Here is a 27,789-nt window from a genome sequence, read left to right on the forward strand (position 1 = left end):
GCATTATGTACTGTATGCAGGCTCACTGTTACACCATCGTGAATTACTGGGACATTTGAATAGAACAGAACCATCATTAATGGTATTAGTAAAACCTGTGCTTTTCCTACTATAAAAATAGATTGTTCATGTTTTCATTGTAAATTTATATTTTTGATTCTTTTGCAGTGCTTGTTTTTTCTCTTTGTTTATTGTTTGGCCCCAGAATACCAAGGAAAATGCCTTGTATATGAAAACTTACATGGCAGTAAACCTGATTCTGATGAAAAGTCAAAATATCTGCTGTGAAAAAAGGCCTATTCCAGGACTCTGAAACTGAAGCAGCTAAATAGAATTCAGCCATCATTTATTTTATTACAACATCCCCATATTTGTAGAGAGGCTCCGGCAGACAACCAAAACAGAAACCAGAGAGTGAGACTGTGAACAGGCAGTTGGACGCAGAGCTGACACACAACCTGATGCCTCTTTTCATCATATTTCCCTGTACATGTTGCTCACTTACTGTCCTGCACACACACAGTATATAAATGAACGTGTACATGCTCTGCTTACATAAACGGACCTGCACTGTAACATAGCCATCATCACAGAGACATTAAGCTACACATAAACAGGCTTTCAGCAAAGCAGAACTTTTCTCTCTCTCTCCCTCACACTCACACTCTCGAACGCTTAATGCCCTTCTATGACTCACTGCACTATTCCAGCCATAAAATGTCATGACCATTTATGTGCACAAAGTCCAAACACTCTCCTGCAGTGGTTCAGTGAAGCTCGTTCAAGCCCACAGAGAGGCTGCATTTACATTTAAAAAGTTTCTTGTCTTCACTTATTGCAGAACAAACTTCCAGATTGTTTCTAATTAATCTACAATAAATGAATTAATGGGAGCAAGTAATCAATGGCAGATTGTAGACAGTTTCTGATACTCAGTCCTATGGACACATTTGTTTTAGAAATAGGGCTGCACATGACTATTGTGTTCATGATCGATTAATCTGCAGATACTTTTCTTGATTAAATGACCTAATATCTCTAACATATCAAAAACATTTGTGAAAATTGTTGTTTTATTCAACCAACAGCCTAAAACCCCAAATATATTCATTTTACAAGGACATCAAAAGGGAAAAAGGCAGCAAATCCTCACATTTGAGAAGCTACAGCCAGAGAATGGAGTTTTTGCCAGAAAACATTAAAGAAAATGATTAATCAATTATCATAGTAGTTGCACATTCATTTTCTGTCAATTAAACAAACGCTTAATGGACTCATTGTTGCACCTGTACAAAAAAAAGCATTGTACTTCAATGCTCTGCACTATACAGGAGTACAGCCCAGGTATGAAACACTGCTTAAAGTTCCAGATCTTTACTGTACATTGTATAATTCATTGAGAACAAAGTGATGTAACAACAGTCAATGGAAACCAAAATCACCAATCGATTGAGGGCTGGATTCAAAATCACATCGAAAATTAAGGTAAAAATACTGAAATCACAGGCTGATATAACTGTGACTTTCATCATGGCAACTCATAATTTGACTCAGTAGTGTATTTGACCCCACATGCCTGTATGCACTCCCGACAACATCTGGGCTTGCTCCTGATGAGACAGCAGATGGTTTCCTGGGGGATCTCATCTCAGTTTTTGATCAGAGCATCAGTGAGCTCCTGGTCAGTTTGTGGCGGTACTTGGTGGCAGCGGATGCACATAATGTCCCAGAGGTTCTCAATTGGACTTCGGTGATTGGTCTGGGAAAAGTGGGGACCAGTCAATGGCATCAATGTTTTCATCATCCAGGAACTGCCTACACACTCTGATCACATGAGGCTGGGCATCGTCCTGCACCAGCATAAGGTCTGACAGTAGATTTCATCCCGGTAACTAACAGCAGTCAGGGACCGTTGGCTAGCACTTAAAAGTCTGTGTGGCCCTCCAAGGATATGCCTCCCCTGACCATCACTGACCCACCGCAAAATGCTGGTCATGTTAGATGATTCTCCAGACTCTTTCATGTCTGTCACATGTGCTCAGTGTGAACCTGCTGTAAAGAGAACGGAACACAAATAGCGGTCCTGCCATAATTCAGGTGTTCTCTGGTGAATGCCGATCTAGCTGCACAGTGCTGGGCTATGAGCACAGCTAGAGAACTTTGGGCCCTCATGGAATCTGTTTCTGACTGTTTGGTCAGAAACATGCACACAAGTTGCCCACTGGAGGTCATTTTGAAGGGCTCTGGCAGTGCTCCTCCTGTTCTTCCTCACACAAAGGAGCAGATACCAGTCCTGCTGCTGGGTTGATGCCCTTCTACAGTTCTGTCCAGCTCTCCTAGTGTAGTGGTGTAGTCTCCTGGTATCTCCTCCATGTTCTTGAGACTGCGCTGTAGACACACACAGCAAACCTTGCAACGGCACGTTTGGATGTTTCTTCCTGGAGGAGCTGGACTACCTGTGCAGCCTGAATGGGCTCCAGCCTCATGCTACCAGCAGTGACAAATACACTAGTAAAATGCAAAAATAGAGAGCAATCAGTCAGGAAGGATAAGCAGAGAGCAATTGACTGTGGAAACCACCTGCGAAACCATTCCCTTTTTGGGGGTTGTCTTGCTGTTGCCTCTCCAGTGCAACCTTTGTCACTTTTAATTGCACCAAAACAAGTGACACTGATTCACAATTGCTTATGGTTCCTAAATGGACAGATTGGACAGACAATTGACTTCACGTTAGTGTGATGATTAAGTGTTCCCTTACAGGAATAAAAGAAATAGGTTTGTAAATAAATCCACACCAAAAATGTACAAAAGTGAAACCTTTCAATAGGATACCCTTTTATTTTCATCAGTATTTCAGCAGCTTTGACAGACAAAATACAAGTTATTACTTTCTGTGTCTTTTTCCTTCCTCCACAGGGTTTCAGAGGGTGGAGTCTCCCAGACAGGGGAGGAGGGCTGTGATGAGGGAAAACCATAGGTGAAAAAGAAAATCTTCCTCTCCACCGAACAAAAACTCTTCACATGCAATGTTGTTGAAATCCTACCTCTGATGTTTCAAGTCTTGATAGAGGGTTTGTGCAGACAACTACTTGTATTTCACATCTTTTACAGAAACAAGAACTCTTTAAAACAAACAAAAAAAACTGAAATGAACTGGGCCGAGCTGAAGTATACATTATGACATATGTAGACTTATGGATGTACTGAATCCACTGTTAACTGATAAGTGAGCGCAAAGTTTTGAGACAAAACTGTCAAACTGTCCATTTATAGTCTTTTGTGCTGTGCCAAAGTATGTGCTGTTAGCAAAGTCAGTCAGTTTGAGTCATTTTTAACATCTATTCAGGGATTTCCCCTGAAATCATCACACGGATATGAAAGACAGAACAGCAGCAGATATGGTCAATGCTTTTCCATGAAAAAAATATTACACATGGCAAATTAGAAATTTACATAAAGACACACATATATATGTAGTCAGGCAGCTTCAATGTGCCTTTCTTTTCCTACTCCTCTTCATTTTATTTTTAAGAGGGGAGCACACACATTTTACTTTTCTAAATTACTCTCTCTACTTGTCTGCTTAACTCTTGTTCTCTCACAGTTCTGGTTGTATTTACAGTGCCTCAGTTTTAAAAGTGCTGCACATCCTAAGAAGCTATTTACACATAGAAAAATAGGAAGGGGTGGGGGTGAGGGGTACAGACATTACTGTGGGGCATTTTGCTGACAGAGTCATGGAACTGACGGATATAAATGTATCCTCTGCTTTTAATGAAATGCTTGTTCTGGAGACACACACACACACACACACACACACAAAATAGCTGTGTTCACATTCTTATACATTAAACACTGTACACACTCTGAGGACGAGTTACAGAATGATTAGTCTCGTTCCCTCCGAATATGAAAACACTAAATTTCAGTGCAGTGCAAAATAAGTCATTTTTCGAGACATTCATCTGAAGATATGACATTCAGTTTTCCTTCATACCTACAGTATTGAATGAAGCTCATCTAAGATTAGCTGTGTGTGTTTTCTTTCTTATTTAACTTGAACAACCGGAATAGTGTGAAAGGTTTTCTGTAGGCACAACCATGGATATAGATCCTCATCCTCTTTCTCGCACACACACACACACACACCACACACACACACACACACTTTTCAACCCTCCCCAAATGCACCGAGACTCCACAGTCCAAAGTGGAGAACATAAAACAGACGACAAGCATGTAAAAACATGTATTTTTGAGTCTTGACACAGACTCTGCATTGCTTTATGAAGGAATTATTTTGTAGTCTAAAGTCACATGGTGGCTCACTGAACAAATTAGCGCATAAAGGGAGCTGTTTTAGTGATGAATTTCCCCCTTTACTTATTGATGCCTTTAATTATTTTGCTGACCCCTGCACATCAGCATCAGCCCTTATGAGTGGGTGTGAAGAGAGAGCCGGGTCTAGCTGGTGCTGACTTTGAGGTTCTTCATGCGGTGCAGTAGCGAGTCCTTCTCCATCTGAGCCTCAGCCAGCGCCATCTTGGCTCGGGACAGCTCCATTTTCAAACATTCGTTCTCCTCCACCAGCATCTGCAAATAAACAATGACCAAGGGCCACAGGGGGGAATCAGTGTGTGTTTGCTTGATTCGGTGGCATAAAAATCTAAAATAAAACAATGTTTGATTGAAATATTTTAGCCTTCATCTGTGGATGGAGTCCCAAATGTCATGCTGCAAACTTGCAGACTCGATCCAGAGACCAAGGTCAGCAGAAGTGGAGAAAGCAATGTCAAATCTCCAGTTAGTGGAAGTTTAGTTTTGTCAAACTGCAATTCTCAAGATCAATAATAAACCCTCAAGCTACAAAACAGCATGAATAAAATAATTCATTAAAAATAGATCGCTGCCATGTCTGCTTCATGAGATGCTGTTAAACTGCAACAATTGATAAATAGAAGGAGGCTGCTCAAAGGCCTTTCCTCCCTGAAAAACTAAAACTTCTGTAGTTTGTTTAAACACTTACAACGACCTGTGTTTGACTGTCAATCACAAGTTTTTCTGGCCGTGTGTTTGGTATCTCAAAAGCAACGGCCGAAGGAGAGTGACGTTGTTAAACCTCTGCAAAACCTCGGAGGAAGGAGGTCAGGGTGAATATTTGGGCATAAAAAGTGCCCAAGAACACGTTAGCCTCCCATCCACTACTGACAGTCAACATTGTTTTTTAACGATAACAAAGTATTTTTAGTTTTTTTAAACCTCCCAAGCCTCAACTAAAGGCCATAAAAGAAAACGTAATGGTTTCGAAAGACACTGTCACAGGTTGTCATTTGTCCTATAGATTGGTCACCAAGAAGGCTAGTCTAGCTTAATATGAGCCTGTCACATGGCAGACACCAGACAGATGAGAGATAGAAAAGAGGATGAAGGCAACACCAACAGCAGAACATTTGCATGCTGCTGAGGCCAAGAACTTGTTTGTAATGACTGTGATAAGATCATCTTTGAAATATTTTGGTTTAGTTGGAAGTCGTTAACATATAAACACAAAGACAATAGTTTGTCTTTGTGTTTATATGTTAAAGGTCCAGACATGTATTAAAACATAGACACAAATGCTGGGAACAGTATTTGTCTATCTGATGTGTTATTATTTCCACATTAAAATCCTTAAAAAGGCATCTACTCCTTCTAACTGTTTAGAAATGATATGTACATTTTGTTCATTTCTACAGTTTCACTGCAGGACACAAGATGTCTCCTTCTTCACTGTAAAGTCCACCCTGAGTGTATGAGCACTGGCGGCTTCAAGTTTCTACATCACACCGGGATTGGCTTCCAAACTATTTGTGATGTCACAATTCAAGGTTTCAGGCCCGCCCCTTAAAATCTGATTTATAATGAGCACAGAGAAACTTTCCACTTTCAGCAGATCAATCTGAAATCCACCTTATAGTGTCAAACTCTGCGGATACATCATTCTGCACAGTGAAGCTCAAACATCCAACTGTAGGAAGAAGAAGTTATTTTTGAGTGGACAGGGACTTTAACCTACATGAAATGAAACTTGGCTTAGATGTAACAAACCATTTCGCCAGTACCACCTGTGTCATGAGGGATAAGAAAACGCTCACATTTTTAAAGGAAATGACAAACAACCCCATGTTGTGGTTTAGACCGGAGGACGTTTAGCTTCGATATGCAACTATTCACTTTCCAGCTGAAAATGAAATGCTTGTAGCTGCATGAATTGATAAATATCACTCCCACTGGAAATGAAATGGAAGCCAAGCAGGGAACTGGAATAGCTTGGCAAAACCAAACTTTGGCACAACATCCTTTCTTGTTCAGGACTATGTTTGTAGGAGGGAAACACAAGAAGAAGAGAGAAAAATATGTGTGGCTGCATGCAATTCAATGAAATCTCCACCTTCAAGAATGTCTGCAGGTGTTGTGGGTGGCATTTTGCGCCTATATACTTCCCCATGCCCTTATATACCTCAACAGTTTGCTTTGGTGGTGCATCTCACCTTTTCTTTTGTAGATGGAGGGGGGCTGGTGGGCAGGGCTTGGGTCTGTGTACCCTTTGGTACACAGCAGACGCGGGTCACGGCCTCAGGGACCGGACTCAGAGCGCTGTCAATCAACACTCCATCTTTCCTGGGTTTGGTCTCTGCTGCTGTGTCCACTGTGAGCAGAAAGAGAGACAACAATTTAAAATTGGGAGGTGTGGACGTACTGAGTGTGGACTTTAATAGGACGTGTTGTGTAACTGCAGTGAATCAGCGCTGCAGTGGAGGTGGAAATATCTGGCAGATGAAAATGTGTGCGCGTTCATCACCTCCTATAGAGAAGGAGCCGTCGTCTCTTCGGATTATGATGAGAGTGTCCACATGCAGGGTGATAGGCGAGGACTCTGACGGATTGTCTCTGGGACCGTCGTCCTGCAGAAGAGACAGCACATGTTGAGTGTGGTAGTATACGTTTTGATGTGTATGAGCGTGTGTGTGTGTGTGTGTGTGGGGCGGGGGTTATCCACATCCAGGTTTCCACAGTAAAAAGCTACTCACCCATGAAGGAACCCAAGGGAGAAGGCAGAAAGACCTTTCTATGTCATTAAACATTCAGTTCAAATCCAAATTCCAATTATTCCATGGTTCAAAATACTTAAGCTGCTGAACTGTAAGGCAGTGAGTTATGGGGTCTATTACTCCAACATGATTGGAAAAAAATGGAGAAACATCCTGTTGAAATCTTGCAGGTAACAGTAGTTCTGCAACAACAACCTAAGGTTATTCAAATCTGATAAAAGGAGCTGGAAAAAAATATATACACACACAAATAACAGCAATAGGGATTCTCACCTTTAAGTTGATGTGCGTGTCCCTGACACTGATCTCCATGGGAAGCACCAGCGACGCAGAGTCGTCCTCCAGGAAGTGGGCCACGTTACGCAGCGTGGACATCAAGAAGCTCGCTTGGTATCCGTGGAGACGCAGCTGTAGGAAGCCGTTGCGCTCAGCCAGCGGGGAATGAGCGGCTGCACAGGGCCCGCTCTCAAGCCGAGCCCGCACCTCTGGACTGTGAAAGGCCCTGAAGGACGCAGAGCTGATCTCGCCACCAGCTGTGAGGGGAAGGGACAAAGGTCGGAGTTAGCATTAGCAGCATTAGCTTCAGTGAAATGTAGAAATTCAGCTGAAACGCACATAGAACTGACATTAAAATACACCCAACACAAGATCAGTCCACTCCACATCCATCCTGTTTGATACTTAATGTGCTATTTTACTGAACCTTAGAGACACAGTGAAATGAAAAAAAAAAGTTTCCAGGTTCTAATTCTTTTTGATCTCTTGGTATTCGAGCTAGACCGGATAATGATCCAGGCCAACATTAGTTTATTGCAGATAATAAACTGTGTTGTGTACATGTCTGCCGATAAGTAACAAGAAACGCCAAAGCTGGTTTGAGGTAACCTGGAAACGTTGTCACAATCACACAAATAAAATGTCCCGCTCAGCACTTATCTTAGTCACAATTTGTGAGAAAATGGAACAAATCTAAGAGATGCGTATAAACACTGGCTATCTTATGTGTGACTATCAGCCAATATATTGTTATCTCATCTTCTTAAACTTCTAAATGTTGATGTCAGTATTGGCCTCAGAAATCCAGTATTGTTCGGCTTGTTTTATGACCAATATGTGAGAGTACGTTGGTATCAAATCCCCATTTTCCATTTCATTCTTTTTCTCAACATTAAAATATTTTTGTTGACTAAGGAGGAACACTTCCACACTGGGGGGCATGTACATAATGTATCTAATCAAATGTGATTTGGGTCCTTTGATCATATAAATAAAAATGAACTTCAAAAAAGTTCAAAATGAGCGATGGTGACTTCTAATTTATTCAGTCTCCTTCATCTTCCTCCTCCTGATCCAACACATCTAGCCTCATGAGCTGACAGCAAGGGAGGTGTGGGTGGAGGCCATGAGTCCTCTGCAGCTCCATATTGCATCACATCTGCTAAGCCGCGCCCACTTGGACCGATCCAATCATATTTGAAGGATTTCATAATTTCTCTTGTATGTATACCCACAATATTAAGTTTCGCTATGAAACGCGTAACGTTATGGAAGCTTAAGATGGTTTTACTGCCGTTTCACTGTGACTTTAAAGTGTACTTCCAGTTGCCCACAAAGATGCATTACTACACTGATTTTATGTAACTCTGCCCACTCTAAAAACTAAAAAAGGGTGCATGTTAATGCCAGGTTTAAAGGAGGGTGAGGTAAGAGGTACAATGAAGGAAAAGACAGAGGAAGCAGAATATCAGAGGAGGGACAAAGTTGGAAACAAAGAAAAAGCAAAGTGAGCTTAAACAAAAAAAAAGAGACGCAGGAAGGAATTAAGAAAAGGGTGGGCTGAAGGAGACGAGATTTTGTACAATCCCACGGGCTCTTCACTGTAGTGATGTTGAAGCATTTCCGAGGACTAGGGGTTCGGTGGGAACTGAAGATTCAAAGTGAAGTTTTAACCACTAAATATTTTATTCCTTCCTTTTATGAATTAGACACTCTGCAAAAATCTATGAGGTGCTGAAAGTTTTAATGGTGTGCTACAACATTAAAGGGTAACTTTGGAATTTTTCAACCTGTATTGAGCAAGCGTACTGCAGCCGGCAGCAGCAGGACAGGCTCAGATTGTTATTACAAGTGTCTGACAACAATATGGAAAGGATCCCTACAGAGACACCCCTTTTATTAAACAGTAAGATACTTTTCTTTAACCAGAAACTCCCTTGACAAAAATAGTAATTTTACCTCTCTGGTCTACCGCTGCCTCGATTGGTTAATTTGTGTTATTCTGTGACTGTGGTGTTTTAACCCTTTAAAACACCACAGTTACACAATAACTCAAACACACAAAAACAATAAATTCACACAATAACCGACCGTGGCAGCGGTAGACCAGAACAAAAGTGTTCTGTGATGTCAAACTACTGTTTTTTATGAATGGAGTCCGGTGGCTCTCTCCCTTTTTCTAGTTAAACAAAAAGGATCTTACTTAGGGATCTTAATTATATGCAGGGAAAGTTTTGTCCCAATTAGTCACATTCACAAAGAAACATAGGAAAATAACGTCCAGGTTGAATACCACTCAGTTACCCTTTAAGTGTTTCACCCTTGAATGACATGATTTGGACTCCTAGTACCACAAAATGTGATTATCTGATTCCTGTTTATTGGGAGAAAAAACAAACAAAAAAAAGAGTCGAGGTTGGGGGGTGTTAAAACCTGTTAAACCTCCTTTCACACAAACTTCACACACAAATTCAGCTGGCAAGCACACAATTACAGGCACCACGAGATGCAATAGGAACACTCAGCAAGGCATGAAAACGGCCACTTAAAGAAATAAATCTTTTCATTATGACAGTGAGAAGTGCGTCACATCCATTTAATATGCTCTCTGAAGGGAAAGTCAGGAAAGGGTTAATACCATAAAGCAATTTGAGAACCAGCAAAAACATTTTCACACACACACACACACACACACACACACACACACACACACAATGCTCTCAGCTTTTCTCAGATAAAATGACATATTCTCTCTCAATCCTGGGCGGTTAGGGTCGAGACGAATGGAGAGAGAAAAAGTAGAGATGGGAGTGGGTGAGGAGAGAGAAGAGGAGAAACAGGGGGAGGCAGCCAACAGCCAAGGACTGAGTGACTGTGATAAGACAGGGAGGGAAGACAAAAAATGGCCCAGAGAGGGAGAAAGATGAAGGGAAGGGAAGGAGTAGGGGGGGGTTAAATGACAGAGGATTAGTAGAAAGATGGAGTAGGAGCTCCAGGGAAGAGTGAGAAGGAAAAGGTAGAGGGAAAAGAGAAAGAAAAGAGGGATTGCTCTTGTGAGATAGGGGGAAGAGGAGGAGAGGTAGCGAGGGGTAAAGCTGGCGTTTCTCTCATTGCCTGAATCACTGGACTGAAACTGCAAAGTCTGCTGCAGTGGAGAGATGAGGAAGGTGGGGGAGAAAGGGGTGGGGGAGAAAGGGGTGGGGGGTGGGGGGGACAGAGAGAGAGCAAATTAGGTGGAGAAGAGAATGAGAAGATCATGGGTTAACACCAGTCTGCACAAATAGCTGGAGTTAATTTGAATCCGGCTGACAAGCGCACACACAATTTAAGGCTGTGGGCCTAATGTTGCAAATAATGGGACCACTCACTCCATTACTGTCAAATTTAACCTCTCTTAAGTGCAACACACACACACACAAACATTGGAGGAAAGAGATCTCAATGTCACATAAACATCAGCTGCTGCAGAAGCAGTCAAACACACTTCATGCGACCACTTGCATTGCAACACACTGTATCTATATGCATCAGTGTTGCATGCCGTCGAGCAAAAGTCCTGAGGCTGGAAATGAGATTTGACAGAAAACAAACTGGAAGAAAATCTGCGCCCGCGCGCATACACAGAGTCAAGCATGCATGTTACATAACAAATAATGAATTAAGACACAGCAGTTACCTTGGCTGCTTTGAGCAGGCATTGGTACTGAACTCACCATACCTGTGGGAAGTTACGGCAAGGTAAAGAAAAGAAGGGGGTGGCTGTGTTAGTGTGTAAACGTGTGTGAAACCTGAAACTATAAAAGATTTAACCCAGACTAGGACAGACTAAAGCTGCAACTAACAATTATTTCTATTCTAGCCCTCTCATGCCTGGTGTCCACATTTGTGGACAGTTATTTTAACTCCATTTTGGGTTAATATATCATGGTTATTGTTCTCCAAGCCACTTGAAGACAGTGTCAGTAGTCAAAAACTACAGTTATGAATACCACTTTGAGTGTCTTGCCTCCATTTGTTCCTAAAATATGTGTTTTATTGTTAATTTTCAACTATTGAGCTTAAATACATAGTAGAACATGACATAAAAAACTGAATTTTCCATATTGTTAGGTGTGGCATTTTATGCCTTTGTTGCATGGTGTTCACATACATGGACAGTTAAATAATTTAAAAATAAATAAAGAACTTCTAATAAAAAATGTAAACAGATTTCAATTTTAGCACAATTTTGAGTAATAAAAAAGAATCTTTAAAAAAAATCTACATAATGTTTTCTATAATTCATCCATGAAAGGGCTAGATGAATCTGCTGATTATTTTCTATCTATCTAAGTTATCTGAAAAGTGTTTCTTAACATCACAATATAAAATGTTCTGCTTTGTCCATCCAACAGTTCAAAATATTCAATTGACTATAACGTAATACCAAAAAGAGTAATAATAAACAAATAACAACAAATAATTCTTACGTTAGAGAACATGGACCTATTAAATGTTTGGCATTTAAAACGCCTGTCAAAACAATTGTCAGTTAGTTTTCTTTATCTGTCAATTAGTACGGTCTACCAGCTTCCCGCTCCTGTCATGGGTGAAACGGGCATATCCCGACGTTGCCGTGGTCAGTCCTTGTATCTGTCTTGTGTTAAAATGTTAACAAGCAAAATACAAGAGTCAGAGGGGCCGGTTAAAGAGCATCCTGGTGGTTTAAACCCAACAACACAGCTTCAGGTCTGTTCTAGGACCTTTATCACATCTGCTTCCTCACTCTGTGTGTTTCCTCTCACTCTCCACTGTCAAATAAGGCAAAATACCATAAAAGATCATCTAAAAATAATCTACAAAAGGAAAAAGTCAGTTACGTGGCTGTATTTACTCTAAACACACACACACACACAGACACACACACACTTCCCATGCTGCTCTTTCTTGTTTGGTAGCTGTCCTACTTGTGTGTTTAAATCTTGACAAGTGCCCCTTCACTTTCATCTTCAGCATTAGTTTGAACCTAAGAAATAGGCTGCAGCCTATTTTGGCGGATTGGTTTTATGTAATCAATCAGCTCACAATTTAAAATAGGAGCTGTTTTAACTACAATGCATCATATTAGAGTTCAAATAAAAATCACCATCTCTCACGCTCAGTCGCAGAATACAATGAAACATGTATGCAGACTTCTTCTTACCCAAGCTGCGGTTGCTGAGGTACTGTCTATGGCTGACGTTGCCCAGCTGGCTGGGTGTGACCTGGCCCACCTCCAGGGCCACGGCCGTGCTCTCGCCCACCGCCTCCATGCTCACACACACCGACTGCACCTTCAACACCAGCACAGACACCTGAAAGAAAGGAACAAACGAGTCAGGAAAATTAAAATATTGCATCAACTGCAATTTTTTTTTTTAACTTTGGTTTAAATTTAATTTTAAAAATTTTAATTACTATATCTTTGGTGGGATCATCGGTGCTCTGAGAGGTAGCACTGACTGTGTCGGGGGACACGCCTCCCTCCTGCTCCTGACCAATCACTGCCTCTGTGGCACTCTCAGTGGCACTCTGTTCGCTGATGGCATCCTTGAAGCCTGAGATGGACACATCATCTGTACCGAACGTAAAGACACACAAATATGATGTAGACAAACAAGATACACATTTGGCTTTATCTTTAAGAGTGAAGAAGCTTTCACTGTATCTGTTACTGAAATATCAGAACAATGCTGCCACCTTCTGGTTGAATCAGTTGCATACCAGTAAATAATTAAAAAAATTATTTTGTATCAACCCCTACTAACACAATGAGGTCAGAGGTCCCCATAAGCTACAGAACAGGGACTCTGACAAACACTGGTGCTTAAAAAATACTGAAGGTACTATTTGTGAATTAAATGGGCAGATTAAATGGTTTCACTAAAGAGAAAATACTTTGTTTGTTATGTCATTAAGGTGAGTCCATTTCCTTCAGTTGCATTTAAGAAAGAGAATCTTTTGTTATAAATATGTTATTAAAGCTTTTGTGGACAGAAAATTTGCAATGTAATATTATCTGGGAAAACACCATGTTCTTGTCTGACATATTTTCCAACACTGCATTTGTATTAGTGGTGTCCATGTGAGCTGGAAACTTGTATTCATGTGCATGACACAATAAATAACATAATTAATTTGAGTTTATCTATCTTTGGATTAAAGAAAAAAAAAGACTATTACTTTACATAGTGTTTAAATAATGCATGTGTTTTTGCTTCACCTCTCTCCAGCAGACTGTAATTGTCACCGTCCTCCATCAAGTAGCTGTCTATGGAGATGTTGTCCAGCGACTGCAGGGACGGGCTCTTCTTCATGTTCTTATAGGACACAGAGAAACTGGACTGGGAGCGGTCCCGCATCAGACGACCGCTACAACAAACACACAAGACATGGAGTCACATGGAGAAGAACACGTTAGACAAATACTTTCACTTTTTTCAAATCTTATTGTGTAGTTTGAAATTTGCTTTAGACACACGACCATTGATTTTGAATTACTGATTTATAACTGACTGATTTAAAGAGACAAGAAAAGAGGAGAAAAAAAACAGGTCCAGGGCTTTTATTCCACCATATCTGATTTTGGTCCAACACCACTACGCTGTCAGAGAGCTTGACAGGGCTTACTCGACAAGTCATGAATTAAATATTGCTTCATTCCTTTGTGTGGTGTTGTTTAAGGTCATGTAAGAACCAAGTGTGCCATCTTCCCAAGCGCCAGAAACAATCTAAAGAAAAATCACAACGGACAAAATCCCAAAAGACTGATAACACAAGGCTGAAAAAAAATGAATAAAAAAAGTATAAATAATATAATAAAAAATTGTCACAAACAAGGAGCTTCGTTTTTCATCCCTGCCATCATCCACGAATCAATAGGTAGACACCAAACACAGGATTCATTTAACACACATAGACAAGGACCAGCGTGGCATGCACACATGCAAATGCATGCCCACAGAGGATTCACATACAAACGTTTGCACTGATTTGTATTCATCCAAGGATCACAAGAACAAGGACACACTCACACACACACTCATTAATAGAGCTAGTCACAGATCCAGTGTCTTACATGTTGGACATGGAATAAAGGGAGGTGGATCTGCTGGAGTTTGAGGAGCTGAGGAGATCAGAAACCACAGACAAACTTCCTTTCCTTGGTAGAGAGAAAACACACACACACACAAACACACATCTCGCATGGGTCAAAGTAAAGGTCAAGAGGCAGAAAGCAAGTGAATGAGATGAGAAATGACAAGAATATGATGAGCTGACAGACAGTAGATGAGAACACAGAAAGACAAGGCAGCTCGAGGCCAGCCAACATTCTCGAGACACATGAAATCAGACGAGTGAACGTTCATTCAAACACTCAAACACACACACTCATGTGGGAGTTCGACACACTGCTCTTGTGTTCAGGAACAGACAGATTCAATTAGAGAGAGAAAGACTCACGTAGAGCTGAAACAGTCAATCGAAATAAATTACACAGCAACAATTTTTTATAATTTAATCTGTTTCATTAAGCAAAAAAGTTGCCAGTCACTAAATATTTGCCAATCGCATCTTCCTAAATAAGAGGATCTGCGGCTTGTATCTATCTTCTATATTATATCACCAGCCTGAAACTTCGGGAAAGCAAAAAGAATGTATAAACATTTTTTGAAGAAACATATAAAACTTTTTTGATACAGTTTTCTGATTGAATAAATTTGTTGATGCCTTTTGTATAGGAGTAACTTAACTCAATTTAGTTTAACAGTGTAAAATTAATTCAGCCCTATCATATCTCAGTGGTAATGGGATGGTCTTTGGTCTTTTTGTATGATCAAGAAAATACCTGGATACTGACTGAGGCATCTTGCCGGCTACAGTTGTGTCTTTGTCACTCCAGTCTTTGCTCCTAAGTGGGTCGGACAGGGCGTCACTCGTCTGGGTTTTAGAGTCTAGTCCAGCTGCCACTTCTTCGCCCCCAGCCAACCCATCCACTGCCACCTCGCCCACTTCATCTGAACTCCACCTCCCAGGGGTTTTAGCTAAAGTCCTCTCCTCCAGTGAGGCTTTGTGATTTGAGTCAGGACGTGTAGTTGAAGTTGGGACAAGAGGGGCGGGACCATGTGTGGCTCCGCCCTCCAAGCGTTCCCCACATAACAGCTGGTCTACAGTGCATGCCCCTTTGGCTGCTCCTCCTTCAGACCCAGATCCAGCTCCGTCACTCCCCTTCTCAATCCCCTCTCCTGCGTCACTCCCCGGCTCCAGAGTTCCTCGGCTCTCTGAGGGGGAGAGCTCGGACCCTAGAGGAGATCCTGAACCCTCAGGCTGGGGGACGGGCTTCAGGAGCAGGGACACCTCTGCGCTTTTCAGCAGGAGGCCCAGGCACACAGTGAAGGGCTGGTGGTCTGCAGGAGGCTGAGAAGGATCTTTGCGTTCTTTTTTGGAGCCCATCTCCTCCAGATCCTTCTGTAGTGTCTGCTGCAGGGCTTTGATGCTGCGCTGAAGATGCATCAGAAACACATAGTGCCGGTGGCTCACCTGGACACACACACACACACACACACACACACACACACACCAAAGTGGTTATTAAACTGTAGGGTGACGAATTACTGTTGTGATGGCTTGGCTTTTTTGTGATTAATAAAGATTACAAATGTTTAGCCATGTTGGTGGCACGGCTCTTAGGATGGTAATAAAGGTCAGTCTGTTCAGACTGAAGTATCTTAACATCTTTAACACCAATTGCCAGAAAACTTTGCATTAAGTGCTTATTAGCATGCTAACATACTGAACTAAGACGCTGAGCAATAACCAAAATATCCCCCATGACAGACTCCCAAATGAACAGAAGAACATGGAGCCATTGTCAAATTGTAAATCCACGTATTGTGCAGTATTAAAAAATATATAAGAATGACAAACATACCTGAGCACTTAACTGCTTCTGCACTTGCACCAATATATGCACATCTCCATCTTTACTTGATGATGACAAAGAGGAAGAGGAAGACAGGCTATCTAATGAGGGGGGTTTATGGAGTCCATTACTGGGTGGCAGTGTTGCATTGTTGCTGTGAGATGATGTCGGTGCACCATCAGTACTGTAATACTCCTTTAGTAAACGTTTTCTCTGCAGACGTGCAACAGCCTCTCCAGATGTGCTCCTGGACAAAACTGATCCAGCAGCACACCTGAGCCTCTCCTGGTGATGGACAATCTTTGCAGGCTGACAAGCCCACACAGTCAAAGGGAAGGAGTCCACAAAAGGCTGCGGCCGCCCTTTGCCTCCACGGGTGCCTTCATAGTCCACCCAGAACTGGGCAAAGTGCAACGCCCAGAAGTCAGTGGCAGCTGGCATCTTGAGGGCATCTGTGCCCATCGTCGGCACCACCAGGCCCCGGTAGATGTCATGGAGCTTGGTGTCTTGTTCGTGAGCGTGGCGCTGGAAGACAGGATGGAGGAGGGGTAAGGAGGAGGAGGAGCGAGGGAATGAGGAGAAAGAGGGAGAGAAGAAGGGTTCCTCTTCAAAGGCCTGCAGCAAGGCCTCAAGGTGGGAGCGGGTGCAGTTAGCCGGGTGCCTGGTGTTCGTGGCCACCATTTCTGAGGTCTGCACTGAGATGGAGCGAGGCAGATCAGGGGGACAGGTGGTGTCCCGATCCGTGGGAATCACCAGCTAATGGAGAGGCACAAAACCAACATAAATACCAGAGAATACATTCCACACCATAAACCTGAATAAAAAGTCATGTGTCCACCTTTCTGCATTTCACCTCACCTTGAGCATTAGGCCGTCAACCTTGATGTCAACATGCTCGTCGGGTTTCTGTGAGTCGCTGAGCTTGTAGATCTCCATGAACTGCTCCAGGCTCTGCCTGAGGTCGAGGGTGAAAAGATTGATCCACACCAGGCTGCGAGGATCCAGAACCAGCTGCAGGGCGTTCAGCTGAACGTACAGGTTAGGACAGGGGACTAGAGGAGCGGGAGGAAGAGACATGATGTTATACCACTTTCTTTAGTCACAGGGAGGGGAGAAGGAGACATTAGAGAAATCACAAAGAGAGGAAAGACAAGAAAGAACAAGTCTTTTTTTCACTTTATTGTCCTGATGATGAATTAATTAGCCAAATAACAAAAGGCCCTGTTTGTATAATGTATCCAAATGCAGTCAATTTGTGAGAAATAGAAAAACATGAATTAATTGGGTGATTCCTCATTCAGAGCACCGGGCGTAATTCAGAAAATGAATGTTCCCTCAGGCACACTGCAATCATTGACTTCCCCAGATCCAAAAGGGATGTGAGAGATAGCAAGTCACCGCCAAAACAGCAACTTACACAAGCTCATGACCTACAAATAAAGAGTAATGTTTCTAAACTGAGATTCAACTCTCTTGAATTGACAGTAAATATAGCTTGAGTGTTAAAACACAGAAGCCTTACTGGGGTAGTCTCTTCCATCAGGGAAGTAATACTCCGTGAACTCGACATGAATGGCTGGCATCTCTGGGGGAAGGTACAAGGACTTCTTATTGCAGGAGATCATGGTCTTGGGGCTGGAGCGACGCTGGTCTGCTGTAGACACCTGCAATATGGAAAAAGAAACTATCACTCAAGGTCAGCAGTCAAGATGTATCAGTGAATCCATATGTGAAGGTTTGTGAACCACAGTGTGTTTGTAGTGACCTGGTAGATGCTGAAGTCAGCCATCCTGAGAACAACTGAGCTGGACATGAGCTGGGTCTTGGGGCTTTGAGTGGGAGGAGGACTGAAGGAAGCGCTGGAGGAGGTGTTTATCTTACCTGGCGAGAAAGAAAGAGAGATGGGAGGATAGAGAAAGAGAAACAAAAATGAAAGAGGGAGACAAACAGAGCAACCACTCAGTTCTCCAACTAGAAACCTCTGTCCCTTGCAAAAGGTGTGTATCACCGCACCATGCTGTGCGCACACACACCGCAGTACCTGGCTCTAGGCACCAGCAGCACTGGGCCGGAGGTTGTGTGTATGAGCTCCACTCTAGGAGTTCTCCATCTGCCTCCCTAAGCCCTACTCCTGCTCTCTCCTGACTTCCTAGAGGCCCATACACATCGTCCCTAAGGGACACTGGAGGACAGAAAACCCACAGGGATTGATGTGTTGTGAGCGTGCACCAGAACATACAACAAAAGCGTACATCCTGAACAAGTTTTGAAACATTTAATATGTGTCTAGGTGTGTGTGTGTTTACCATGTTGTGGGGAACTTTGGGCAGGGGCCGGGCCTTGCTTGTCTCGAACTGTAGTCTTTAACATCTCCACGTTGACCTTGAACTCATCGAGCAGACTCCGTGCCCAGCCCTCTCTGGTCTTGGTGGCCTCGCTGTAGTGCATCCAGTGGGCACAACTGTCACCTGGAGAGGAAAGGAAATTGGTACGGGTAGTTGTGCATCCATCATCTGTTAAATGTGACTCTTGATTTTGTAGTGAACATCATCCAAAGTGTTTATTTATCGTGCACATGTTCATACAAGTATTTTATCATTTCGTTCTGTCTTTTTATTTCACTATACTTAGTACTTTTTGGTATTATTTATTATAACATATCCTTTGATGCCGAATCGAGGCTTCTATGTTTTGTTACAATGACTACAGTGTTCGTACATTGCCAAGAAAACTGGCACAAGTTGTAGGTGGGAAAATGGAGGGACACTAAAAGATTATAGAATATATTAAGAAGAATTTTTTATTTATTTATTTTTTTTAAATTGAGCAAAAATGCACAAAAAGAATAAACTTAAAAAATTAGGCGTTATGAGAAGCCATCCTAGCTTCGGATCTTAAAACTGCTTAATGCGATTCAACAGCAATAAAACTTGCAGGCTTGCTGATGGATTGCAGTGAGTTTATAGTAAGGTAACAAGAAGCACTTCACAGTAGTAAACATGTTGCAGTGACTTCATGGTAGCGTAGTGTTGTTATCACTGCAGGGTTCATACCTGCTCTGTGGAAAGGGTAGTAGTCAAGAGTGATGGAACTGAAGGAAAGCTGCATGGCTCCACCCGTTATTCTCTTACTGATCACTGAAAAGAGGAAGAAAGAAAAATAGTCAAGTCAAAGCTTTTTTGTGCACTAATCTTTAAATTTTTTTAATAGGCAAGAAATATGAAAAAAAGGTGACTGAGACCAGAGCTTTAGTAGGGGTGTGTGTTCGTGAAGAGTCAAAGACCATTTTACGCATCACATTGAAGAAAAACATCTTGTGCACATGCAGTTAGAAGATCTGCCCTTTTAAGACTTCTGTGTGCCCGACTGTTTGTATATGTCATGTATGTGCATGTGAATGTACACTGCAATGTGTGTGTGCTACCTTTGTCCTTAGCGTGGATGTCGTCACATATGTGCAGGTCGAGGTGCGTGATCTGGAGGTGGTGAGATGTTTCGCATACGTCGTAGGCGCTGAACAGCTTGGCCATGGATGCACTCTGGTCAGCTGCTGTGGACGCCTGCTGGGTACGCACCTGCTGGGCCGAGGGGGGCGCTGATGACTCCTGATGAAGTGCAGATACTATGATTAGTGTTGTTTTAGATGCTGATGTGTTGTTGATGCTTGTGATTGCGGTCCTTATGTTTTTCAGCCTGTTGCAGCATTAAGTATTGAAATATTGTTGCTGGCAATGAGATCTGTTTTCGTGTTAATTTTTGGCTTAAAGAGACTGAAGCTGATTCACGCAATACTTAAATCTTCCAGGAGATGGCGTGTCATACTAAACTACAGAAAAGGCATTGACCACTGAGTGGATGAGTGTGCATTTGTGTGGGGGGGATCGATGTATGTGCATTTTGCACATGTATGCGTTTAAGAAGCAAAAAAACAGACTGAAAGAGAGTGACAGTAACACAGAGAGACAAAGATGGTGCAGGCAGATAGACGCCATATGGCATCAGGGGAGTGACACAGAGGGGCAGAGATGATTTCAGTTGACACAAGGACAAACTATCAGACCATGAAGGAATTAGGGCACAGAAAAGGGGAGAGGGGGAAGAGGGGGGAGACAGAAAGAGGGAGGGAAATCTACATTTATACAGATTGACAAATGCGTGGATGAAGTCACTGCATTTGTGGATATCTGTGTGGATCAGTCATGTGTGCACCTGGTCTTCTGTGGCCATGCTCTTCCTCTGCTGCGCAGACTTCTCCATGGCCTCGCTGAGAGACTTGGCATACTGCACCATGGCTTTGAGCTGGGAGTCGGTCAGCACCCAGAGCAGGTCGTCCAGGATCAGAATCAGCTTGGAGGCCACCACGTTACAGTCCTTAATCTGTAGCAGGCAGAGTCGTTGGTATAAACATGCATTATACAGCTGGTGGTAGCCTGAGAGTTCCCATGAATGTAACGTGACACTCGTAGGGAATTTCTCTTATTGTGACATCTTCATTTATGACCATTAGGGATAAAGCAAATTCACTTAAATTAAAGTGAATTGTTTTTCCCCGACAGTCCAACACTTTAAAAAAGGTAAATCACAAACTAAATATCCATTTTAACATTATATGCTATAACTGCACTGACAGCATATTTGGGAGAATAAGTTTGTGTCTTCAGATAAATGCTTTATTCAGCAGTTCTGTAAAAGCCTAAAGAAAGAAATGTGGTTATGCACTTTATCTGCATTATACTGAATCCCCACAACTCCAAAAAACACTGTAGGGGTTTTGGTTTAAATGCACACTAGCCATTTGATGAAGCGCTTCTTATGGCAGCCTGTGAGGCCGCACAGAGGGATTATTGTTCACAGTGGACTAAAGATGTTGCTGAGAGCAGTCTGGGTTTCAAGACATCAAATTTCCTAAAATGAATGTTTGAATCTATTCAAAGGACATATGTGTGTCCGTTTTTGCGACTGACCCGTCTCTTGAGAGTGACTCGGATCTTGGACTGATTGGTGATGAGGCGAATGGGGGCGCTTAGCATCTCATGCTCAGCACTCTGGATGGCATCAGCCTCGATACGGATCATCTGCCAGCTGATCTCCTTGAACGTCAGGATCTGGATCAAACAAGCATGGGAGTATGTTAAAAAAAACAAAAAAAAAAAAACAACTATGGGTGACACACTTTGGAATAAAAAGAAAGAATAAATCCTGACCTCTCCCCTCTGAGGGTCCTGAATGCGGGTGAACCGCAGGTCACTGATACTCCAGCTGGTGTTGACGCTGTAGACCTGCAGCTGGGAGAGCTCAAAGGAGGCGTTAAAGGCCTTGGCACTGATCCTGATGACGATGGAGTTGATGGACAGTGACATCCCCTCTACCACCTTCTCAGCAAAGCCATATTCACTGCATGGGAGACAAACAGATGGACATGGGTGGAGAGAACGTTAGGTAAGTTAGGTAAGTTCAAATACTTCCAAAATGACACTGAACCTACAATACGTCACGATGTGAACATAAGTTTGAAGATAAGGCAAGGCAAAGTTTATTTGAATAGCAAATTTCAACAACAAGGTAATTCAAAGTGCTTTACATAAAACATAAAAGCAACTGGGAAATAGAAAAAATACACATTAAAAAATAATAAAAGTCACAGTGCAGTGTACAATCAGGGTTAAAAGAGTTAAATGGAAAATAAAAACAGGCTGAGGGGTTGAGCAAATAATTGAGTTACAATTATTTTGAAAAGAGAATAAACAGAGAAGCTGAGAGAGAGCACTTAATCTAGATAAACTTTATTGATCGCATGCAGAGAAATACAGGCATCACAGCTACAAAAAAAGAGTACCTCATTCAATATATAAAGTTTACTGTATCATACATTGTTTCTATAAAGTATAGTGAGTACCTGACTTGACTTGTAAAAGTATTCCCAAATGAGTGAGGAAGAAAAGGAGTTTGACATAAAAATTAAAAACATAAATTGCGCTTACTGTGCAAATGTAGAATAGGCCTACTTGTTAGCCTTTGCTCAAATAGTTCTCTGACACAAAACACACAAGGGTTCCCTGTTATATTAACAGGGAACCATAATTTTGACACATTTTAGTTTTGAGTGTTTTGCTTTTCTTTCTTATTAAAAATCTGTTCATTGTGTCTGTTCAACATGTCATTTATCTGACTGAATAAATCTTAAAATGAGTCAGTCAGTGCTATACAGTGAATTCAGTGTTCAAAACTCTTCCCATGATTGTAAGAAACACAGAGCTAGCGTAAAAAGGCATATTTGATGATTACTAGGAATGAAATTTAAATCTGTTAAATTCAAATTCACTGAAATTGAATGTGTTGATATGTTAATGTTCCAGCCAAGGAAAGGAGGCTCCTAAATGCACATACAGTGGATAGAAAAAGTCTACACGCCCCTGTTAAAATGCTAGGTTCTTAATGATGTAAAATAATGAGACAAAGATAAATCATGTCAGAACTTTTTCCACCTTTACCTATAATGTGAACAATTCAACAGAAAAACAAACTGAAATCTTCAAAGGGGAAAAATGAAAAATAGAAACCTTACAATAACCTGGTTGCATAAGTGTGCACACCCTCTTATAACTGGGGATGTGGCTGTGTTCAGAATTAACCAATCACATTCAAACTCAGGTTAACTAGAAGTCATTACACACCTGCCATCATTTAAAGTGACTCTGATTAATCACAAATAAAGTTCAGCTGTTCTAGTAGGATTTTCTTAGTTGCATCTCTGAGCAAAAGCCATGGTCCGTAGAGAGCTTTTCAAAGCATCAGAGAGATCTCATTGTTGAAAGATGCAAGTCAGGAGACGGGTACAAAAGAATTTCCAAAGCATTAGATATACCGTGGAATACAGTGAAGACAGTGTGGATGAAATATGGCACAACTGTGACTTTACCAAGAACTGGACGTCCCTCTAAAATTTATGAAGAGACGAAAAGAAAACTGGTCAGGGAGGCCTACAGCAACATTAAAGGAACTGCAACTTCATATGAATGGGCTAGGGGGTAGGGTGGCAAGACGGAAGCCTTTTCTTACAAAGAAAAACATCCAAGCACGGCTGAAGTCTGCAAAAACAAACATCAAGTCCCCCAAAAGCATGTGGGAAAATGTGTTGTGGTCTGATGAAACCAAGGTAGAACTTTTTGGCCATAATTCCAAAAAGGTTTGTTTGGTGCAAAAACAACTGCAAATCACCCAAGGAACAGCATACCCACAGTGAAGCATGGTGGTGGCAGCATCATGCTTTGGGGCTGTTTTTCTTCAGCGGAACCAGGGCCTTAGTCAGGGTGGAGGGAATTATGAACAGTTTCAAATACCAGGCAATTTTGGCACAAAACCTTCAGGCGTCGGGTTAGAAAGATGAAGAGGAAGTTCACCTTTCAGCACGACAACGACCCAAAGCACACATTCAAATCCACATAAGCATGGCTTCACCAGAAGAAGTTTAATGTTTTGGAATGGCCCAGCCAGAGCCCAGACCTGAATCCAATTGAACATCTGTGGGGTGATCTGAAGAGGGCTGTGCATAGGCGATGTCCTCGCAATCTGACAGATTTGGAGCGCTTTTGCAAAGAAGAGTGGGCAAATATTTCCACGTCAAGATGTGCCATGCTAATAGACTCCTACCCAAAAAGACTGACTGCTGTAATAAAATCAAAAGGTGCTTCAACAAAGTATTAGTCTAAGGGTGTGCACACTTATGCAACAAGTTTATTTGAGGATTTTTATTTTTCATTTTCCCCCCTCAAAGATTTCAATTTGTTTTTCAATTGAATTGTTCACATTAAAAGGTGTAAAAAGTTCTGAAATGATTTATCTTTGTCTCATTATTTTACATCATAAGAACCTGGCATTTTAACAGCGGTGTGTAGACTTTTTCTATCCACTGTAATGACGTTACAGGAAGTACAAAAGAAACAACTGCAGTGCTCACCTTTGTCCTGATGCTGTCGCTATGGGAGACGGTCCATTGGGGGGACGAGGCTCATCACAGGTTCTCATCTCCATCTCTACTTTATCGAGGCTCTGCAAGCAAGTCATAGGCTTAACTTTATGCCAATCAATGTAAATAAGTAAATAAGTAAATAGTCATTTTCTTGGCTGTTGGTAATCTTTGTTATCAAGTCTGGAACACAAAGCATTTCTTTTACATGATTATCCACAGGAATTTATTTCCACCAACCCATTTACTACAGTTTTGTCTTAATGTTCATAATCTTCTTTTATTTTAGTCTCATTGTAAATGTGTCAGTCAACCATTGTTGCAGCCTCCTTAGGCCTTTGCTAATGGTGATGTGGAAGCTGCCCACATGTTGTTCACTTGCACACATTTTTTCTTTGCCTGTCTAGCAAGATAAAACACATTGAAACTCCATGAATTATGCTGCTGCTATATACACACACACACACACACACACACACCACAGTCTGGCAGTTGCCTCTCCTGCAAAATACAGCCATGTAATCATGCTCTCCCCCTTTTCACATTGTTGTATGGTATTTCAAAGGCCTATTGTTGATGGTGTGATACCATTGTGTACTACAGTTTCGGCTCTAATAGCAGATTCAACAAAGTGCTATTGTGCTGGTATTGTTGTTTGTTGTAATATCGTATATATATTAACCAAGACAGAGTGCCAAAAATCTTGCAAAAAATAACAGGTGCTAGAAGTATATATATATCTGAGAACTGGGGGCTGTGGACCACAAGCAACATCCAGGTTTTGTGTAGACAAATGGAGCGAATGTTCCTCCTGTTGTTGCTGGTTTCAGGCAGCCTGTCTACTGGGAATTACAGCTACCTGGGGACTGGGACCAGCCTGGCAGTGTGTCAATCTGACACCTGCGCCCTGCTCAGCGTGGTGGCAGCCGTGAGGGAGAAAGCTGGCAGCCCTGACACAAGACACACAGCACGCTTCAGCGAAACCTCGGCACCATGATGCAAAAAAAAACTGCCACCGCAGAAGCTAACTTGCAGTCCTGAAAGAGCCAGGCCAAAGGAGCTCTGGAAGATAAACCAGGTTCAGGACGAGCAGCTAAAGACAGAATCCTTGGCACTACTTCAGCTAGCTACACCATATAATACAAACAACTCCGGGCTGCCCAACTCAGTGGTGTGGTGCCAGAGGGTGATCTCTATCTGGGACACTATGGGCAACAATAGCCATGACAGTGCGACCAACGCAGCGGTGGTGCAGCTGGAGGCTGGACACTGTGTTTGTGAACAACAACTTTTACTATAACACCTTCAGTGGTTTACAGATACATGTGGTTTATTGGTCCTATTACATTGTTAAACACAAGTAAGTAATTTTTCTGTTGCGGTACTTATTTGTAAACAGAAGATTCAATGAAGGTAATTCAACAAAGAAACACATTAATGACCTGTTTTGGTTATGTGAGTAGTTGGTGAAACTTACCAAAGAGATTGGGTGAGTCTTCAGCTTTGTCCATGGTATCTGTGACAGAAAACAGAACAGTGGCTTAGTTTTTTCAGCCTGATCCCAAGCACTTGGCCTTTTAGTCCTCCCAAAATTCTACATGAAATTATCAGCCAATAGGATGTACAAATCAAATGCAAAATGATTTGATTTGTACAGAATTTAATAAAGCCAAAACAGCAGGCAAGGTAGGTCAGAGATGAAGGAAGAAAATGAGTGAATGAAATCAATGAGTCTAGATTGACTGGCAGTTCACTCCATTCAGCTCCAGAGCTCCATTAATCCTCAACATGCAGCCTCTTGATTCAAGTCAAATTATACAGCAAAAGAGATTAAATGCTTATGTTCACTTGCAGTTTTCTCCTCAGAGCAGCTAGTTCTTTGAGACATCAAAAATGAGGAAGTAAGAAAATGGATTTGCTGCTCTAATTGAATTAGAGACACATTTTATTCGCCTTGCCTCATGTCGTAGAAATGCTATGAGGTGCCAGTAGGGGGTGTTAACTCAGGCCTGTCACTTTGAGTGTGATGTGCTTGAGCTAACAAGCAGACACATTTGTTACAGTTTATATCAGTGTATGTATTTATGAGTATTCAATAAAGTAACATGTACTAATTTGTGTGTCTTTTAAATGAAGGGTGTTTAGTATAGCTCCTCTGTAACAGGATGATAAAGAAGTGACGGGGATCTAACAAGTGAGGAAGTGAGATATAGATCTCGGTTCTCTTTTTGTGACAGTTTACCAGTAAAAGGATTCAGGCGGTAACAGGTTTCAATTCACCAGCTCCACGGTACTTTGAGAAATCTGATGTGCCACACACACTGACTGTAAATGATGTGGGTACATACAGTTGCAACAATGACTGCAGACCAATTACGAGAAAGACAGCAAAGGAAGGGTAGCGACTGACAAAACAAGGATTTAAACGTGAAGACAGACGTGTAAAGGAAAGGTTGAGAAAAACAGAGAGAAACAAAATGAGGTAGAGGAGAAAAAGAAGAGGTGGAAAGTGGACCTTGGAGCTGAACAAAAGTCCAGTCAAAGTAAATTACGCAGCTCGGAATTCACTGTTTCCAGGGTGTGTCACCAGCGTCCGCTCTTAGACATGGCACTTGGCAGATGCCCATGACTACATCAGGGACATCAGACAGCTCCAACAGAGTGTGTGTGTGTGTGTGTGTGTAGTGCAAAGAGTCACTGGACGTGTACATGACATGCGTTAAATGATATCTACACTTTCCTTTCATTTAAACAAAGACATGAAACCATGTAAATCAGTTTTGTATATAATTCATATATATATATATATATATATATATATATATATTTTTTTTTTTTTTTTTTAACAATACCCCCCCAAGCTATAAACCTTTAAAGCAAAAGTTTAACATTCTCATTTCTATGTTCAATATAAAGCAATAACCCTTAGCTTAGCTTAGCATATAGACTGGAAACAGGGGGAAACAGCAAGCCTGGCTCTGTTTGAAGGCAAGAAAACCCACCAACCAGCACCTCCAAAGCTCACCAATTAATATGTCATATCTTGTTGGTTTAATCTGTACAAACACCAAAGTGTAAAAACAAAAATTTGAGGGTTACGTGCTGGCTCTGAGCAGTTACCACAAGGCAACCACTAAAGGAACTTACTGTGTCTGGCCAAGAAATAGTGTGGCATATACCTGTAAAACCAGAACGTGTCATTTTTACATTTCAGTTTTTGTACAAATTAAACAAACAACATATAATGTGTTAATTAGTGAGCTTGAGAGATTCTGGTTGGTGGATTTTGTTACCTTCAGACAGAGACCGTTTCCTGTTCCTAGTCTTTATGCCAAGTTAACCAGCTGCTGTCTGTATCCTAATATTTACTGTACAGATATGAGAGTGGTGACCCTCAACCAGTAAGCAAATAAGCATATATCCCAAAATGTCCATCTGTTCCTTAAAATTCAACATATGACACTGTCCCTCACCCTGATGGTGGCCTTGTTGCAGCACACACGGCTGATGGCCAG

General features: G+C 41.8%; 1 protein-coding gene across 7 annotated transcripts in view; it reads right to left on the reverse strand.

Moving 5' to 3' along the window:
- Nucleotides 1–2,814: 2,814 nt before the first annotated feature.
- Nucleotides 2,815–27,789, reverse strand: part of uhrf1bp1l (UHRF1 binding protein 1-like) — a 37,554-nt gene continuing 12,579 nt past the window's right edge. Inside the window, exons 3-25 of one of the 7 annotated variants that reach the window (XM_046071964.1) lie at nucleotides 25,752–25,790; nucleotides 24,266–24,357; nucleotides 21,513–21,702; nucleotides 21,273–21,413; nucleotides 20,518–20,685; nucleotides 19,733–19,913; nucleotides 19,362–19,445; nucleotides 18,615–18,776; nucleotides 18,350–18,490; nucleotides 18,074–18,189; nucleotides 17,831–17,972; nucleotides 17,167–17,360; nucleotides 16,318–17,064; nucleotides 15,247–15,926; nucleotides 14,464–14,547; nucleotides 13,609–13,757; nucleotides 12,804–12,961; nucleotides 12,550–12,700; nucleotides 11,044–11,085; nucleotides 7,365–7,624; nucleotides 6,842–6,944; nucleotides 6,531–6,688; nucleotides 2,815–4,593 (exon numbers count right to left, since the gene is read on the reverse strand). In XM_046071964.1, coding sequence (XP_045927920.1) covers nucleotides 4,465–4,593; nucleotides 6,531–6,688; nucleotides 6,842–6,944; nucleotides 7,365–7,624; nucleotides 11,044–11,085; nucleotides 12,550–12,700; nucleotides 12,804–12,961; nucleotides 13,609–13,757; nucleotides 14,464–14,547; nucleotides 15,247–15,926; nucleotides 16,318–17,064; nucleotides 17,167–17,360; nucleotides 17,831–17,972; nucleotides 18,074–18,189; nucleotides 18,350–18,490; nucleotides 18,615–18,776; nucleotides 19,362–19,445; nucleotides 19,733–19,913; nucleotides 20,518–20,685; nucleotides 21,273–21,413; nucleotides 21,513–21,702; nucleotides 24,266–24,357; nucleotides 25,752–25,790 — 4,311 coding nt within the window. In that variant the 3' untranslated portion in view covers nucleotides 2,815–4,464. Of the gene's footprint in view, nucleotides 4,594–6,530; nucleotides 6,689–6,841; nucleotides 6,945–7,364; nucleotides 7,625–11,043; nucleotides 11,086–12,549; nucleotides 12,701–12,803; nucleotides 12,962–13,608; nucleotides 13,758–14,463; nucleotides 14,548–15,234; nucleotides 15,927–16,317; nucleotides 17,065–17,166; nucleotides 17,361–17,830; nucleotides 17,973–18,073; nucleotides 18,190–18,349; nucleotides 18,491–18,614; nucleotides 18,777–19,361; nucleotides 19,446–19,732; nucleotides 19,914–20,517; nucleotides 20,686–21,272; nucleotides 21,414–21,512; nucleotides 21,703–24,265; nucleotides 24,358–25,751; nucleotides 25,791–27,789 lie in introns of all 7 variants that reach the window. The other 6 variants (XM_046071963.1, XM_046071968.1, XM_046071967.1 and 3 more) reach the window with 6 other exon arrangements.

The sequence above is a fragment of the Micropterus dolomieu genome, linkage group LG16 (genome assembly GCF_021292245.1).
Source record: "Micropterus dolomieu isolate WLL.071019.BEF.003 ecotype Adirondacks linkage group LG16, ASM2129224v1, whole genome shotgun sequence".
NCBI lineage: Eukaryota > Metazoa > Chordata > Actinopteri > Centrarchiformes > Centrarchidae > Micropterus > Micropterus dolomieu.